The sequence below is a fragment of the Ylistrum balloti genome, unplaced genomic scaffold (assembly GCF_031769215.1).
Source record: "Ylistrum balloti isolate Yb309-2 unplaced genomic scaffold, AGI_CSIRO_Ybal_v1 Utg371816, whole genome shotgun sequence".
Taxonomy (NCBI): Eukaryota; Metazoa; Mollusca; class Bivalvia; order Pectinida; family Pectinidae; genus Ylistrum; species Ylistrum balloti.
In genome coordinates, this window is record NW_026782903.1 from 424,497 (window position 1) to 440,044 (window position 15,548).

A 15,548-nucleotide genomic window follows, 5' to 3' on the forward strand; every position below is an offset into this window, starting at 1 on the left:
GATTAATGACACAACCCTGCTTATTAAAACTTGTTTGTAGTAATCGTCATGCTCTTTTCGTACATGATTTTTTTAAAGTTTGAAATGCCGTTAGATATTCTGATCTAGATATGAAATAGAAATAAAACAATGATTGATGTATGAAAGTGTTACAGAAGATTAATTCATGTACAGGTGAAAAATAAGGGTAAACCTAACAGGGGCTCACATAGAGATTTAAACGAGGGGTTAATTTATTATGGGGTTCATGAGATATCTTTCACGCAAGCTTTTAATGTCAAAAGTAGCCAATAGTGACCTTTGATATTCAACCTTGACCGATGACCACCAAAATATAATCTGGTGTAGAACTTGATGGTGTGATGCTATAGAGTGGAAATGAACTAAAACCTTGACAGGGTTCATGAAAGAACTTGTACATTAGATTTTATTCGAGAAATGGTAAAGGGTGACGTTTGACTTTAACATAAGTCTGTTAAGGTGTAGATCTTATTGGAATTACCTTTTCATATATGTGAATATGAATCAACTAGACCCAGTGAATCACGTGACAAGGTAAGAGATAGCCGGTGGCCTTTAACCTTGGTCAATGGCCATTGAAATGTTACCAGGCGTAGACCTTGGTGAGGCAATGCTTTGGTGAATATATAAATTAACTATATCCATGGGTTCACGGATGCACGGACGAACGGACGCACAGTCAAAGTGATATGCAGCCCCTGACTTAATTGGGGTAGGGTGAGGGTTTAATAAATTGTAGCTTTTTCGGTATGATACCTAAAGAATTCATTGGACATGATCTATAACGTACGTAGCCACTTGCAGTCAACATACCAAAACACCTCCTAACTAAGTATATCCGGGTCTCTACCAAAACGTCAAGTATTTTTAGTGAAGATTCCACTATTTCGAGGATGACATCTAAACAAAAATTAAAAAGCCTACACAATTTGACTTCAGGTTTACCGCCAGACTCGGGTTTTCACTTGCTACGAAAAGCGTTTAGTTTGATTTCAGAAATACCCCAAATTCTCTGTTATGGTATTGTGTGTGGAAATTCAAAGCGATAAGCAATAAACCCGATATAATCCAACAAAGTACATGTAATAAGCCTTGTAAAGCTGGCTCACTAGAACTGTTTCACAGCACTGGACGGAATAGGTTCCACAATGTGTTGGGATTTCTGACAGTGCTAAAGTAGAATGCCAACACTCTGCTACTTTGGAAACATCAATGTGCAGCCATCAGATGTTATGAAACAGACCACCATCTCCATGTTGGTATGTTAAATAAAAATATGATATACAATATTAGATCAGTGTATATCCACCACCGCCCAGTGAAGCCTTCCAGTAACATTATGTCCTACGCTTTCTTCCATGCTGTAATCTGGAACAGCAGATTACAAACATCATAAGAAACTTAAAGATGATCGATTATTTTTCTATTTCGATCTCCCAGAGTTACTTCCCTTCGCTCCATCCAGTCTCATGCTAAAGCGATAATCGTGACAGTCGATTGGAGCCGAGAATGTGATTTTCCCTGAAATCACAAGTAGTAGGTTGAGGTATTCCCAAAGCATTAAATATTTAAAAATTTGTGTTACAGTCTTGTGCTTGTAAATTTTAATGTACAGCAGACCTCTTTAATCCGTTATCAATTAATATGTTATAACCAATTACAGCCTTATTTGATTTATCACACATAAAACACCTCAGAGGGATCTCGGCGCCAATCATTGAATGATTTTTTTTTATTGTTTAGTTCTAGCATATCACAGAGGCTTGTGGCAATCTTTCCAAGGTATGGGTTTGTACAGTAAACTGCGATGCACCTTAAGAGTTCAATGGGAAACACCATGGGCTCAAAAGAACAGTCCTTTTCAACCTTACTTATTTCACAACAATTGCGAAACTAATTTTTCCAATTTATGCAAGTTACAGTTATAGTTGTTCCAGATGGAAACTCGGGAGGTTTTAATGTGGAAGGAAGCTAGATTTCACGGGAAAACCTCATGTGGTCGTGCAGGTAACCTCATACTTTTTCACGTCCGTACCGGGAATCGAACCCCGGACGCTTAGGTGAAAGGCGAGGGCGTTACCACTGCGTCATCCGACCACCTTGATCCAAACAGCACCACCTAGAAATAGACACAATAACCCGTAACTATCGAAGTCCAACATGGCCATAGACAGCCGTTTCCCGACTCAGTCCCAAAACGGAGAGTATGCCATGTATCTATAATACATTCAATAATTCTCAAACAACAACGACAAAAAGGATTAAAGACGAACGGGCCGACGACGAAGTTCGGACGAAGACGATGACGAAGAGCTAAACAGTACATACATGTAAACTTATCCTATACAAAACAGTCATGCTTTACTCGTATTACAAAACATTTCAAACACTGTGCTTATAAACCATGGCAACCTTGCCAACATTTCGATTTTTTTTCAAATAATCCAAATTGCATTATTTGATGCAAAACAGTATCCCAGATCAAATAAACATGACACATGAAATGTTTATACAACTACTTCAAAAATGTAAATGTTTTACATTCCCGTGGCCATCTTGACCACCATCTTGAGTATTTCAAATTACCCGAAGTGATCGTTTAACGCCTAGTTAGACCTCGTTCTATACACCACAACAAAGAGCTTCGTGTTACATACTGTAAAAAGAGGATAACAATGTTTAAACATTGTGACAATAAGTTGATATTACAAATCAAAACTTGACTTTTTATCATTTAATATAAACATTATATTCTCTGATTAGCTTCCGGATACAATTGGGAATGCAGCCGCTGTAAATGTGTAAATGGTGGGCGTGACGACAAGTGTAACGAATGTGGCCTACACAGATTTGGCGACAGGCGCAATCAACCCCGGAAGTCTTCATGTGGTCGGCGGGGCGGCAGTGGTGTGAAGTATGACTGGGACAGCGTGTCCCAGAGGCAGACATCTACAACGGAATTTGATGATCCTTCAGAAAGGAAATGCGTAGCACGTAGAAGACATGGTATGTCTAGAGTTTGTCGGTGTTCTTTGTGTTTGTGTTTTTCTCTCACTTAAAACACAAAAGCAATTAATTCGGAGATGCCCTGGAAGGGATTATACTTGATCTTAACTGAACTCTAAATCTCTAGTGTCATAAAGCTAACTTGGCCAGAGGGCGTTTTTATCAAACGGTTAATGGCAGTGCTACTCCAAATGTGGCAAAAAGGGGACCGTTAGAACACCGCTAGAACACTGATAGGGAAACAAAGCCTGCTTTTTAAATGTTCATTACAATTGTTTATGTCACTTCTTTCCAGACCAGGTCTGCCCCCCAGGGCCAACACGGACGGACAGGAACACGTGTCAAAGATCCCTTTCACCAACTGACAGAAAGTATCAGACTCCAGCTTCTGGCAGAACACGTGACAAGCCTTTAACACACGACTCCGTCTACAACATGCGAAGAGGTTCGGAAGACTCCATAAGTAAGCTAGTATTGCTTATAAGTTATAACACAATTTGAACATATCACATGGTAGTCTTAAGATTATTAACATTCTAACAAAACGGAGTTATCATATTACGTATTTTGATTCTGAAACCATGGTAGAAGTATTAATCGTGTTTCACTCGTGGATCCGATCAGAGATGTATATCTATCATGTTATATAGGTCTCTAATCTGACCGAGTGTTTCGTAAAATAGTCCTTTGCTGTCAAATTAAAACCGAGAACAACTGCGTTTGACCTGTCCTTGTCTGTACTAATCAATCAATGCATCATATTCTCCAGGATCCCGTGATTCTGAGACACTCTCTCGGTCATCAAGATCATCGAATGACTCGCCTCCAGGTCCAGGAAACCCTTCCTACCCAAGATCAGGAAACCCTTCCTACCCAAGATCAGGAAACCCTCCCTACCCAAGATCAGGAAACCCTTCCTACCCAAGATCAGGAAGCCCTCCCTACCCAAGATCAGGAAACCCTTCCTACCCAAGATCAGGAAGCCCTCCCTACCCAAGATCAGGAAACCCTTCCTACCCAAGATCAGGAAGCCCTCCCTACCCAAGATCAGGAAACCCTTCCTACCCAAGATCAGGAAGCCCTCCCTACCCAAGATCAGGAAACCCTCCCTACCCAAGATCAGGAAGCCCTTCCTACCCAAGATCAGGAAACCCTTCCTACCCAAGATCAGGAAACGGCCGAAAACCGGTTTGGGATGACTGTGTGGACAGTAACGAGCGACGACTGGTTCTGCTGGGAAAGACTGGGTGCGGGAAAAGTGCTACCGGTAACACTATTTTGAGTGGCGACTTTTTTCGTTCAAAAGTCTCTGGGGTATCCGTCACACGATCTTGTCGTCGAGGCGTGACCCAGAGGAATGGTAGGGAGATTCACGTGGTTGACACACCAGGCGTGTTTGACACTGACGTTGATAACGAAACAACGACCCAAGAAATCGTCAAGTGTATCGGGATGACGGCACCGGGCCCCCACGCTTTTATTGTAGTCGTCAGCGTCGGACGCTTCACGGCGGAGGAGCGAGACTCGGTGGAACATTTTATCAACCATTTTGGCAAATCGGTCCAGAAATATATGATAGTTTTGTTTACAAGAATGGATGCTCTTCATGATGAGAACCTAACGCTAGATGACCATCTGAAAGGAATCCCTTCTTCACTGGCCAGCGTCCTAGAGCGATGTGGTGGGCGATGTATCGGATTTAACAACAAAGGGAACGAACGAGAGACGTCACGCCAAGTTGACGAACTGATGGAAATGGTAGAAGTTCTTTTTAAGACCAACCATGGTCGCTTCTACACAAACAACATGTACATGGAGGCAGAAAATGTGATCCGAATAAGAGAAGCGGAACTAAGGAGCGTGGCGGTCGAGCAGAAACATCGCGACATGGAGGAAATCAAGGGCGACAACGAAACCCGCTACAAAAGGCTGATTGAGAAATACGAAAACGAGCAGCGGGAGTTGGAGAAAACACTTCTTGAGGCTGAATCTAAAAACCACTCCGACGGTCCAGACGGGCGAATACGAGCAGACGAAATTGGTACAGAAATCCATGCCATTCGTACTCGGATAGATCAGGACAGACGCGCCGGTCGTAAGGTCAACCCACGACTAGAAGACAAGTTATCGTCCCTGGAGAAGGAACGTAATAGCATCGTCCGCATGCAAGATAATGTTGTCAAGATGCGATCAGACATAAAATCACTACGCGAACAGGTAGAGAGTATGAAAAGGAAGGTGTTGAGTACGAAACGAGAACAGAATGACGATAAAGAAAGACGACTGCGGGAACTCGAGAAAAAGTACGCTGCCACCGAGAACGTGACGAGGGAAATAGTACGTAAAGAAGTGGAAAAGGGAGAGACAAACTTCGGCGATCAGCTGCTCGCCACAGTGATTGGTATAGGCAAGGCTGTCTGGAAAGGCCTAACTAAATTCTTCTAGACTTTTTAAACCCTCAAAGAACCGAGATAGGTCCCACCGACAAGTCAGGTCCCATTATACTGGGCAAGTCATATAAACCCCTTCTAGACAGATCACAAAAATCTTATCACGTCAGATTACACCAAACTCTTCTACATATATCACACATACCTTGTTTTTTAGCCTGGTGCCACATAAACCCATTTTAGATACATTCCACTAAATATTTTGACAGATCACACAAACCTTATTAAATCAGACATCACACAATACTTTTCAGAGAGATCACAAAACGATACTAATTCAAATACCACCATGCAAACTGTTGTGGACAAATTTCACAAACCCCATAAATTCAGATCATATGAAAATTAATTAAAGCCTAGCTAGTCAGACCTACCTTTCCTGAGATCACACAAACCCCATGTATGAAATATCAAAATATCTTCAAAAACCTTCAAGACAGATCACACAAGTAAGATTTTGTAACATTTTTATCAAACTCTTTCAGATTGATCAGAAATCTTCCTCTGGACAGACCATACAGCATTCTTCTGTGTGGATATTTACTGACATGTATTGTATAAGTGGATAATTACAGACATGTATTGTATAAGTGGATAATTACTGACATGTAATGTATAAGTGGATATTTACTGACATGTATTGTATAAGTGGATAATTACTGACATGTATTGTATAAGTGGATAACTACTGACATGTATTGTATAAGTGGATAATTACCGACATGTATTGTATAAGTGGATAATTACTGGTATGTATTGTATAAGTGGATAATTACTGACATGTATTGTATAAGTGGATAATTACTGACATGTATTGTATAAGTGGATAATTACTGACATGTATTGTATAAGTGGATAATTACCGATATGTATTGTATAAGTGGATAATTACTGGTATGTAATTAAGTGGATAATTACAGATATGTAATGTATAAGTGGATAATTACTGACATGTATTGTATAAGTGGATAATTACTTATATGTATTGTATAAGTGGATAATTACTGACATGTATTGTATAAGTGGATAATTACTGACATGTATTGTATAAGTGGATATTTACTGACATGTATTGTATAAGTGGATAATTACTGACATGTATTGTATAAGTGGATAATTACTGACATGTATTGTATAAGTGGATAATTACTGACATGTATTGTATAAGTGGATAATTACTGACATGTATTGTATAAGTGGATAATTACTGACATGTATTGTATAAGTGGATATTTACTGACATGTATTGTATAAGTGGATAATTACTGACATGTATTGTATAAGTGGATAATTACATGTATAAGTGGATAATTACTGACATGTATTGTATAAGTGGATAATTACTGACATGTATTGTATAAGTGGATAATTACTGACATGTAATGTATAAGTGGATAATTACTGGTATGTATTGTATAAGTGGATAATTACTGACATGTATTGTATAAGTGGATAATTACTGACATGTATTGTATAAGTGGATAATTACTGGTATGTATTATATAAGTGGATAATTACTGGTATGTATTGTATAAGTGGATAATTACTGACATGTATTGTATAAGTGGATAATTACTGGTATGTATTGTATAAGTGGATAATTACTGACATATATTGTATAAGTGGATAATTACTGACATGTATTGTATAAGTGGATAATTACTGACATGTATTGTATAAGTGGATAATTACTGATATTGTTGTATAAGTGGATAATTACTGACATGTATTGTATAAGTGGATAATTACTGACATGTATTGTATAAGTGGATAATTACTGACATGTATTGTATAAGTGGATAATTACTGACATGTATTGTATAAGTGGATAATTACAGACATGTATTGTATAAGTGGATAATTACTTATATGTATTGTATAAGTGGATAATTACTGGTATGTATTGTATAAGTGGATAATTACTGACATGTATTGTATAAGTGGATAATTACTGACATGTATTGTATAAGTGGATAATTACTGACATGTATTGTATAAGTGGATAATTACTGACATGTACTATATAAGTGGATAATTACTGGTATATATTGTATAAGTGGATAATTACTTATATGTATTGTATAAGTGGATAATTACTGGTATGTATTGTATAAGTGGATAATTACTGACATGTATTGTATAAGTGGATAATTACTGGTATGTATTGTATAAGTGGATAATTACTGACATGTATTGTATAAGTGGATAATTACTGACATGTACTATATAAGTGGATAATTACTGGTATATATTGTATAAGTGGATAATTACTTATATGTATTGTATAAGTGGATAATTACTGACATGTATTGTATAAGTGGATAATTACAGACATGTATTGTATAAGTGGATAATTACTGACATGTATTGTATAAGTGGATAATTACAGACATGTATTGTATAAGTGGATAATTACTGACATGTACTATATAAGTGGATAATTACTGGTATTTATTGTATAAGTGGATAATTACTTATATGTATTGTATAAGTGGATAATTACTGGTATGTATTGTATAAGTGGATAATTACTGACATGTATTGTATAAGTGGATAATTACCGATATGTATTGTATAAGTGGATAATTACCGACATGTATTGTATAAGTGGATAATTACTGACAGGTATTGTATAAGTGGATATTTACTGACATGTATTGTATAAGTGGATAATTACTGACATGTATTGTATAAGTGGATAATTACTGACATGTATTGTATAAGTGGATAATTACCGATATGTATTGTATAAGTGGATAATTACCGACATGTATTGTATAAGTGGATAATTACTGACAGGTATTGTATAAGTGGATATTTACTGACATGTATTGTATAAGTGGATAATTACAGATATGTATTGTATAAGTGGATAATTACTGACATGTATTGTATAAGTGGATAATTACTGACATGTATTGTATAAGTGGATAATTACTGACATGTATTGTATAAGTGGATAATTACAGATATGTATTGTATAAGTGCTTGTACCCCTCTTGGCATTGCTCCTCCCATGGGGAAGTCAGCTCCATCAAGACCATTATGCACATTATTTCCATTCCATGTACACATGCATGAAATTCATATTGTATAAAGTTTCAAGATAAGGGTTACTAAATTATTCACAGTGTTTTATTGTTATGTAAACCAAAGGTATTTAATTCTTAAAACCAAATGGAATCAATATCACATTCAACAGAGACTCAAAATGGGATGAAAATACAGGAATTTTGGTTTCATTTTCAGTTTTACAATGTAAACAAAATGTACTATCAGCCAGACTTATTTTACATAGATATGTGTTAGTTGTCAAAATATGTTGATTAACTCTAAATTGCAGCCATTGTAACTTTGTATTTCTAATAATTATAATCTTATATATATATTTCCCTCCATTTATCTTTGTCGTATTCAAATGTTTCTGCCAATTTTTTTTCTTTCAGCAGATATGGAATTGTATTTGACAAATACATTATAGAAATCTTTTATTCTGTTTTTGTTCATAATTCTAGTAAATAATTCTAAACTAATTGAGGCATATGGATAACTTATTTCACAGTTAAAATATCATAATGCAAAATAATCTTTCTGTGGAATTAATAAAATTAATTAATAAAATTAATTAAAAAATTTGTAAAAGTTCTGTGTGAAAATAACCCTCTAACACTCTCTTGGATAGAATCATTTAGGATTACACCTTTCTTACACCTTTTGCTGTAAAATATCCTGTTGTTATCAATCTGTGTTTGTTAATTGTGCAGATAGGTAACATAAGAATGTTTTCTTTCCTATATCTAAAACTTCCAGTTTGTACGACTAGCCTACTCTTTTTTACACACCTTTCAAAATGAATTTTTACGGTTTTGTTGGCATTGATGAATGTAGTGCTTACAAAGATTAGCTAGAATATTCTTGTTTCTGTATACCCTTGTATTTTCCATGCGTTGTATATAGCCCACATGTTAGTTATAAAGAGTCAATATCATTTCAAGTCCCCTTCACAATAGTTCACAAAAGCAACATGGAGTATATCTTTTTGTTTTATCTGACTTATGTTCTGTGTTTAGCTTTTCGATAAAGAATTTGTGGTGATTTTGCAAGGACAGATGGTTGAATTGAGATATAAGAAGGAATAAACAATATGCACTGTGTCTGAATCCTTCTATTCCATGCTTTACTTATATAAGATTAACTGATTTATTTGGTCACAATTAAGTCTGAAAATCTAGTGAAGGTCCACATTAAATTAAATACATAAAGCTTTAGCAATTCTCCATTGTAAATTCCACTCTGGAAAGTATATAGCATTGCTACATTTTTAACTTCTAATCCAAATTTGTGTTCTGCCTTTAGTTTCTTTCAGAGCGAAACATTTTGCAAAATTGTTGAATTTATTAAATGAGTTCTTTAAAGACATTTTTTACTATTTGAAATCACTGATGTATCATCATCAGTATATATTGACAATAAAATTGAAGTAATATCTATGTTTTTATTTATTTATTAGCTAACCTGGCCTGAAGGTCCAAGTGAGCTTATGCTGTGGCGCAGTGTCCGTCATATGGCATTTAGTTTCTTCTTTAAACAACTTCTTCTGAATAACCAATAGATGGAATGTTTTGATATTTGGCTGGTATATTCCTAGGATGAAGCCAGACAAAGTTTACAAAAAGAAATGAACTTGACCTATGTTCAAGATCAAAGGTGTCAAATTATTAAAAACATTTCAATGACTTCTTCCCATGAACCTAGAGGCATATTTGGCTGGTATATATATATATATATATATATACCAGGTAAGTGCTGCAGGCCCATTGGGCCTCTTGTTTTCTTATTCTTATTTCATTAGTGAGTATTTCAACGCATAGTTTGAAGATATTAGGGGCAATAGGGTATCCTTGAAAGTTAACTGCCTTGATTTCAAAAAAAAAAAAAAAGATAGAATATTATTGATGAAATCCCAACAAAGAGAATCAAAAGCCTTTTCAGAGTCTATAATTAAAATATAATAATTCTAAATCATTGAATTATTAATTTTGTTGGGTTTGCAATGAATGTTTTCCTAAATACTTGTTGCTTCTTGTCTTATAGTGATGTCAACTATTACCTAAGGTCCTTCCTTTGCTGTTTAAGACAATGATCTTGTGTTGGTTTCACTCCAGGTATAGTCACTTCAATTCCTTTAGTTTCCTGCTATTTTAGAATATGGTATAAAATCACAAAATGCACATTGTAACATATAATAACAAAAAAACCAAGGTCTGCTTCATGATTTCTGTTTGCTTCGAGCTTTCAGTTATTTAAACACTGAAAATTTTAACTGTCATTGTTTAATTTTACAGTACTGATATATACTGACATGTACCGATAGCTACTGATATGTATTATGATAAAGTGGGTGGGTTTATGTGACGAGGTCCCCGTTCCCCATTGGCTCTACACACCTCCCCCCCCCCCACCCTCACCATAATGCATTACCTTGGCATGTATTCACCACTACTTTCCTTTATTTCTGCCTGTCAGCTGTGCTGTTTTCTCATGATTCTCATGCATGGGTGACCAGAACATAGATGGAGAAATACTCACCATAGCTTTCCAGCAAATATTCCACAACATGCTTGTACTGAGACACACTTTTACCTCTAAAGGGTATTTCCACTTTGTTTTCTTGTGTGCTTCCTATATGCACTCACTCTTGGCCATGGCTGACACAACCCTAGCAGCACAGATCCATGGATGGACATCTGCAATCTTTACTTTGTATGTGGATCTGTCTTCACCAATCAGAATGTCTTGTGCCTGTTCTGCTGTGATGACCCATTCTGGCTGCAGTCCTCATTAGTATCTTTCTGTTTGTCCTTCAATATATCTGTCATCAGGTGTATCATTGGTACTTCTGTACAGCAATACGTACGGGAAGGTAGGTTGTGTGAAAACAACAAATCTTCACATTCAGTGATGTAAGGAACAACAACTCTGAGTAGAAATTGGTTCACAATGTATTGGTTGATACGTTATAATTAAATCACAATTCTTGGGTACCACTAACTTATTGTAATGTCATAATTTGGATGAAGACTTTATGCCATGAATTGAAAATGGTCATGCATGTGCTTGCCAAGACTCGCAAAAATAACTTGTTTCATAAAATCTCATATGAAATGAAAACTCATCTATCACACATGATTGCCGTTTTATTCATTGAATAATCTCATAAAGCCAATTTAAACATCAGGATTAGATAATGAACTGAGGTCACACTTTTTGCATATAAATTAGTGATATTACAATAGAGATCAAACGATAAAGGGTCGAGAGGACTTAACATAACAAACAAAATATTTAGATTTGATAACTAAATTTATTTTCTCTAAAATGTCACCTTTTTTCATGTAAATGACACATTTCTGACATCAACTATTTCTTGGGTTTGGTAAGGAGCTTAAATGAATAACACAATGTACTGTAGAGTGTAATTGTAATATCAGAAAAATGGTTTAAAATAGTCTGAATGTAGATAATCTGAAAACACAATTATGTTTTGATTCGTCATATAATTTTGTAAATGTTCATTTTAATTTCTTAAACCATTTATTTCCATAAATCTAAAAAAAATTTTGTTCAAGCGGAGATCACTTCTGAACACTTTTGGGTTGTGGTCCCTTTAATTCACAGTGTGCTGTACCACTTTCTTTAAGAAGAGAAACATCTTATTGAATTTAAAAATGGCTCATTTGATGCTTCATTAATAAACACCCCAACTCAATGAAAAACCTACTAGCTACACGAAAACAAAAAGAAGAAATTAATAAATTTTCATAAAATGTCTATTCAAGAAACATGAAGCAGGCTCTAAAAACAGCTTTCCTTCACATGTTCATGTGATCATAATTTATACTAATTCTGTGGAGGCCATCTACAGTAAGTAAGCTTATTTTCAAACGTCTCAGTAAAATATGAGAAAATATATTAAGACGTTAACAAAATGAATATCTGATAAGGCTTGTGTTAAATATACAGGAATAATGTCCATTAACTCAGGCCTGTCCACTTTTAACTCGATCTGCATGAAATTCAGCACAAACATTATATGATATTACTAAAACCATACAAAGAATTAATGAATGGATTTGCTGTTAAATCTGAAGACATCATATTAATAAATACTTCCATTTTAGCAAGATTATCAAATAATAAATCTGGAGAAAATAAATAGCCATCTGATTATAAATGCAAATGGAAGAGAAATAACAAACTAAATGTTTAATTGACTTAGAGATATATCACAGATATGGCTGATGAGTAGGACCTCGTGTACACAGTAAATATATCAACAGATGTGAAATGTGCTCTTAGGTACACATAGAGGCAGTGACATCATAAAATAAACCAGCCTTTACAGAAATATTTTACAAATCACTGTAACACATGGATGGAATCAATCTGTATTAACAGAAAATAAAGTTTTCTTATCAATTTCAACAAACTGAAACAGGCATGTAAACTCAACATGTATGATATTATCTAGAAATATAGTAAGCATGATTTTCTACATTTAGAAGGTAAAAAGTATTACCCTTTGTTAACTGGATTACTAAAACATTACAAAACAGATTGAGAGAGTTAAGATAATATTTCAAAATTTACTTTCAGTAAAAATAATTGAATTAATGAATCTAAAATAAAGGCCTGTTGATTTGTATTTTCCAAAAAAATTATTCCTTTTCAATTTTTTATCTTATTAAATTCTATTTATTTTTTTTTTTTTAATTTGATTTCAAACAATCTACTGCATGTAAGTTGTAAAATTCTTTATTAAGAATTCTCTTGTTACCAGTATTAAAACATTGGGATCACAGTTATCTCCCCTCTTTGATAAGCTTTTATTTTTCTTCCTGTTTCATTTGATCATTAATTGAAAACTGAAATCCATTGAGTAGTCTGGATGACTCAACAACAACTAGGTCAGGCCTAGTTTACTACATATCACATCAACATCTACCAAAAATAGAACATGGACGGAATGAAATACAACATATCATAAATAAATTTTCATACCAAATAACATTACAATCACATCAGAAACAAATAAAGTGTATAACATCTGTTTAAATCTTCATAAATCATAGAATATATGGAATGTATAGAATATAATGTGGAATGTATAGAATATAAAGTGGAATGAGTATATGTTAGAAATATGAAAATATTCTTTGATAAAATGTTCTTGTATCTCATCTTCTCTATATCTTTCAGGATATTGATGTGCAATTAGAATTAATTCTGCCCTTCTCATGTAATAAATATTCATAAAATTTTACTGCAGGAAATATGTCCAGTGACATGGATTTCGTTACCATTGAATATTGAAACTACATGTACTCCTTTCAGTATATTCATTGTTTTGCCTAGCAGGAAACTTTTCCTTAGTCAAACCTAAAGTTAGTACATACAAATGGTAAGGTGACACTACATAAAATTGTCCCAGTCTACCACGAACTGTATAACACTTTCAGGTTTTTCAGGTAATATTTTATATCTTTGAATCTTTAGAAATAATACAAAACATTCTAATTTATAAAAGAAAACTATCTATATCTGACAATTATAATAAAAGGATGCTGAGATCTTGTTGAAACTAACCTGTTGTTGGGAGGAACAGGACAGGTAGAACAGGCAAAAATAAAACTGGTGTTCAATACACAGTCCCATAAAATTTGTTTTACAAAATAGTTTCATATTGTATCTATCCTACAATAAGCCCATGTCTGGTAATAAGCCCACCTATATCTTACGCAGTTTCATTAGAAAAGCCAACAAATATTATTGTCTTGTTATAAGCCCATCCTTCAGTAATGTGTCTGGGTTTACGGTTGGCCCCTGGCTTATTGTAGGATAAATAGTGTAATTATGTCTTATAAGAACCTGTCCTTAACAATGAACTCTCTTCATTCTAGTCATAGAATCTTCCTAAATACTCCGGTACATATAACAAATTATACACAGCCTTTATCACAGACAGTATCTTCATCAATCTAAATATTAGCACCTCCATCTTGATTCTTTACCTTTACATCTGCTTATATCTGAAATGAAACCCTTGCATCAGCTGCTAGATGACGACTAGTCCAACAGTATATTATTTAGTCTCTTTGATTAAAACTTAACATTTTTTCCACTGTTACATAAAACATATTTTCCAATCTTTTTACCAATGGGCAAAACAGACCAAAGTTTCCCAGTATACGGTAGTTTCTTCTTTCTTACGTAAATGCACAAAAATCTGTAGACTTTATCTGAGAGAGAATCTTACATCCACACTATGCATATTTATAGATTAGCATGATCTTGAAAATGTTTTTGGTAAATGACCGAGAAAAATCAACACTAGGGGAAACAATCTTAATTAGCTAACAAGGTTTGTTCTAGTCCAGGGTGGACATTTTTGGTCATTAACAACTTGCCAAAAAAAGTGATTTTTCCCTCCAATCCTGTTAAACATATATTTGAAACTATCCGTAATTAGCGTTTTAATTTTAGTTTCTGGTTTGCAATAGTTCATTCCTATCAAAAAAAAGTATGATACAGTGCAATATCTGAAGGTTCCATCTTGGTGTTACAATACACACTGGGACCTTTTCTTAATGGATGAAATTCTGATCTTTTCAAGCTGACATAGGAGATGTTCCTGTGGGAGAAAAAACACCTTTAGGAACTAAAATTGGTCAGGCTGTGTTAGACCCAGTTAGGAATGTTCCACTTTTGAAGGGAAAGTTAAGTCTTCGTCTATAACAGCAAGCCCAGCAACAAGAAGTATGCATGTAGAATCCAAGTCCTGGATTCCAGTCACGCCTGACAATCAAGATAAAGTGTTCGTTGTTACTTTTTGTTTTGGCAATATCTATCTATTACTGTCACTGCTGACTGCATGATCAACACTTAATAATCCAATTTCTTTGTTGCACTTATGATCTTGAAATGTCTTGCTGGAAAGAAATTTAAAATTTCAACAAAATTTCTACAGATGGAGGCCAGGCACCAGTTCTGACACAAACAGCGTATGTATAT

The 15,548-nt window shown here is 34.8% G+C and overlaps 1 protein-coding gene across 1 annotated transcript; it reads left to right on the plus strand.

The window, feature by feature from the left end:
• Positions 1-1,958: 1,958 nt before the first annotated feature.
• Positions 1,959-5,841, plus strand: LOC132563671 (uncharacterized). Its single transcript, XM_060228411.1, has 4 exons — positions 1,959-2,028; positions 2,785-3,027; positions 3,323-3,490; positions 3,797-5,841. Exons 1-4 carry the CDS (start codon positions 1,959-1,961, stop codon positions 5,470-5,472), a joined length of 2,157 nt encoding a protein of 718 aa, XP_060084394.1. The 3' UTR covers positions 5,473-5,841.
• Positions 5,842-15,548: the final 9,707 nt, after the last annotated feature.

Excerpts from the sequence above, each read along its gene's own strand:
- LOC132563671 (XM_060228411.1), top strand. The coding sequence starts at position 1,959 with ATGGAAACTCGGGAGGTTTTAATGTGGAAGGAAGCTAGATTTCACGGG. Across the intron at positions 3,028-3,322 it reads CGTAGCACGTAGAAGACATG|ACCAGGTCTGCCCCCCAGGG; the intron begins GTATGTCTAGAG and ends ACTTCTTTCCAG. Across the intron at positions 3,491-3,796 it reads AGGTTCGGAAGACTCCATAA|GATCCCGTGATTCTGAGACA; the intron begins GTAAGCTAGTAT and ends CATATTCTCCAG.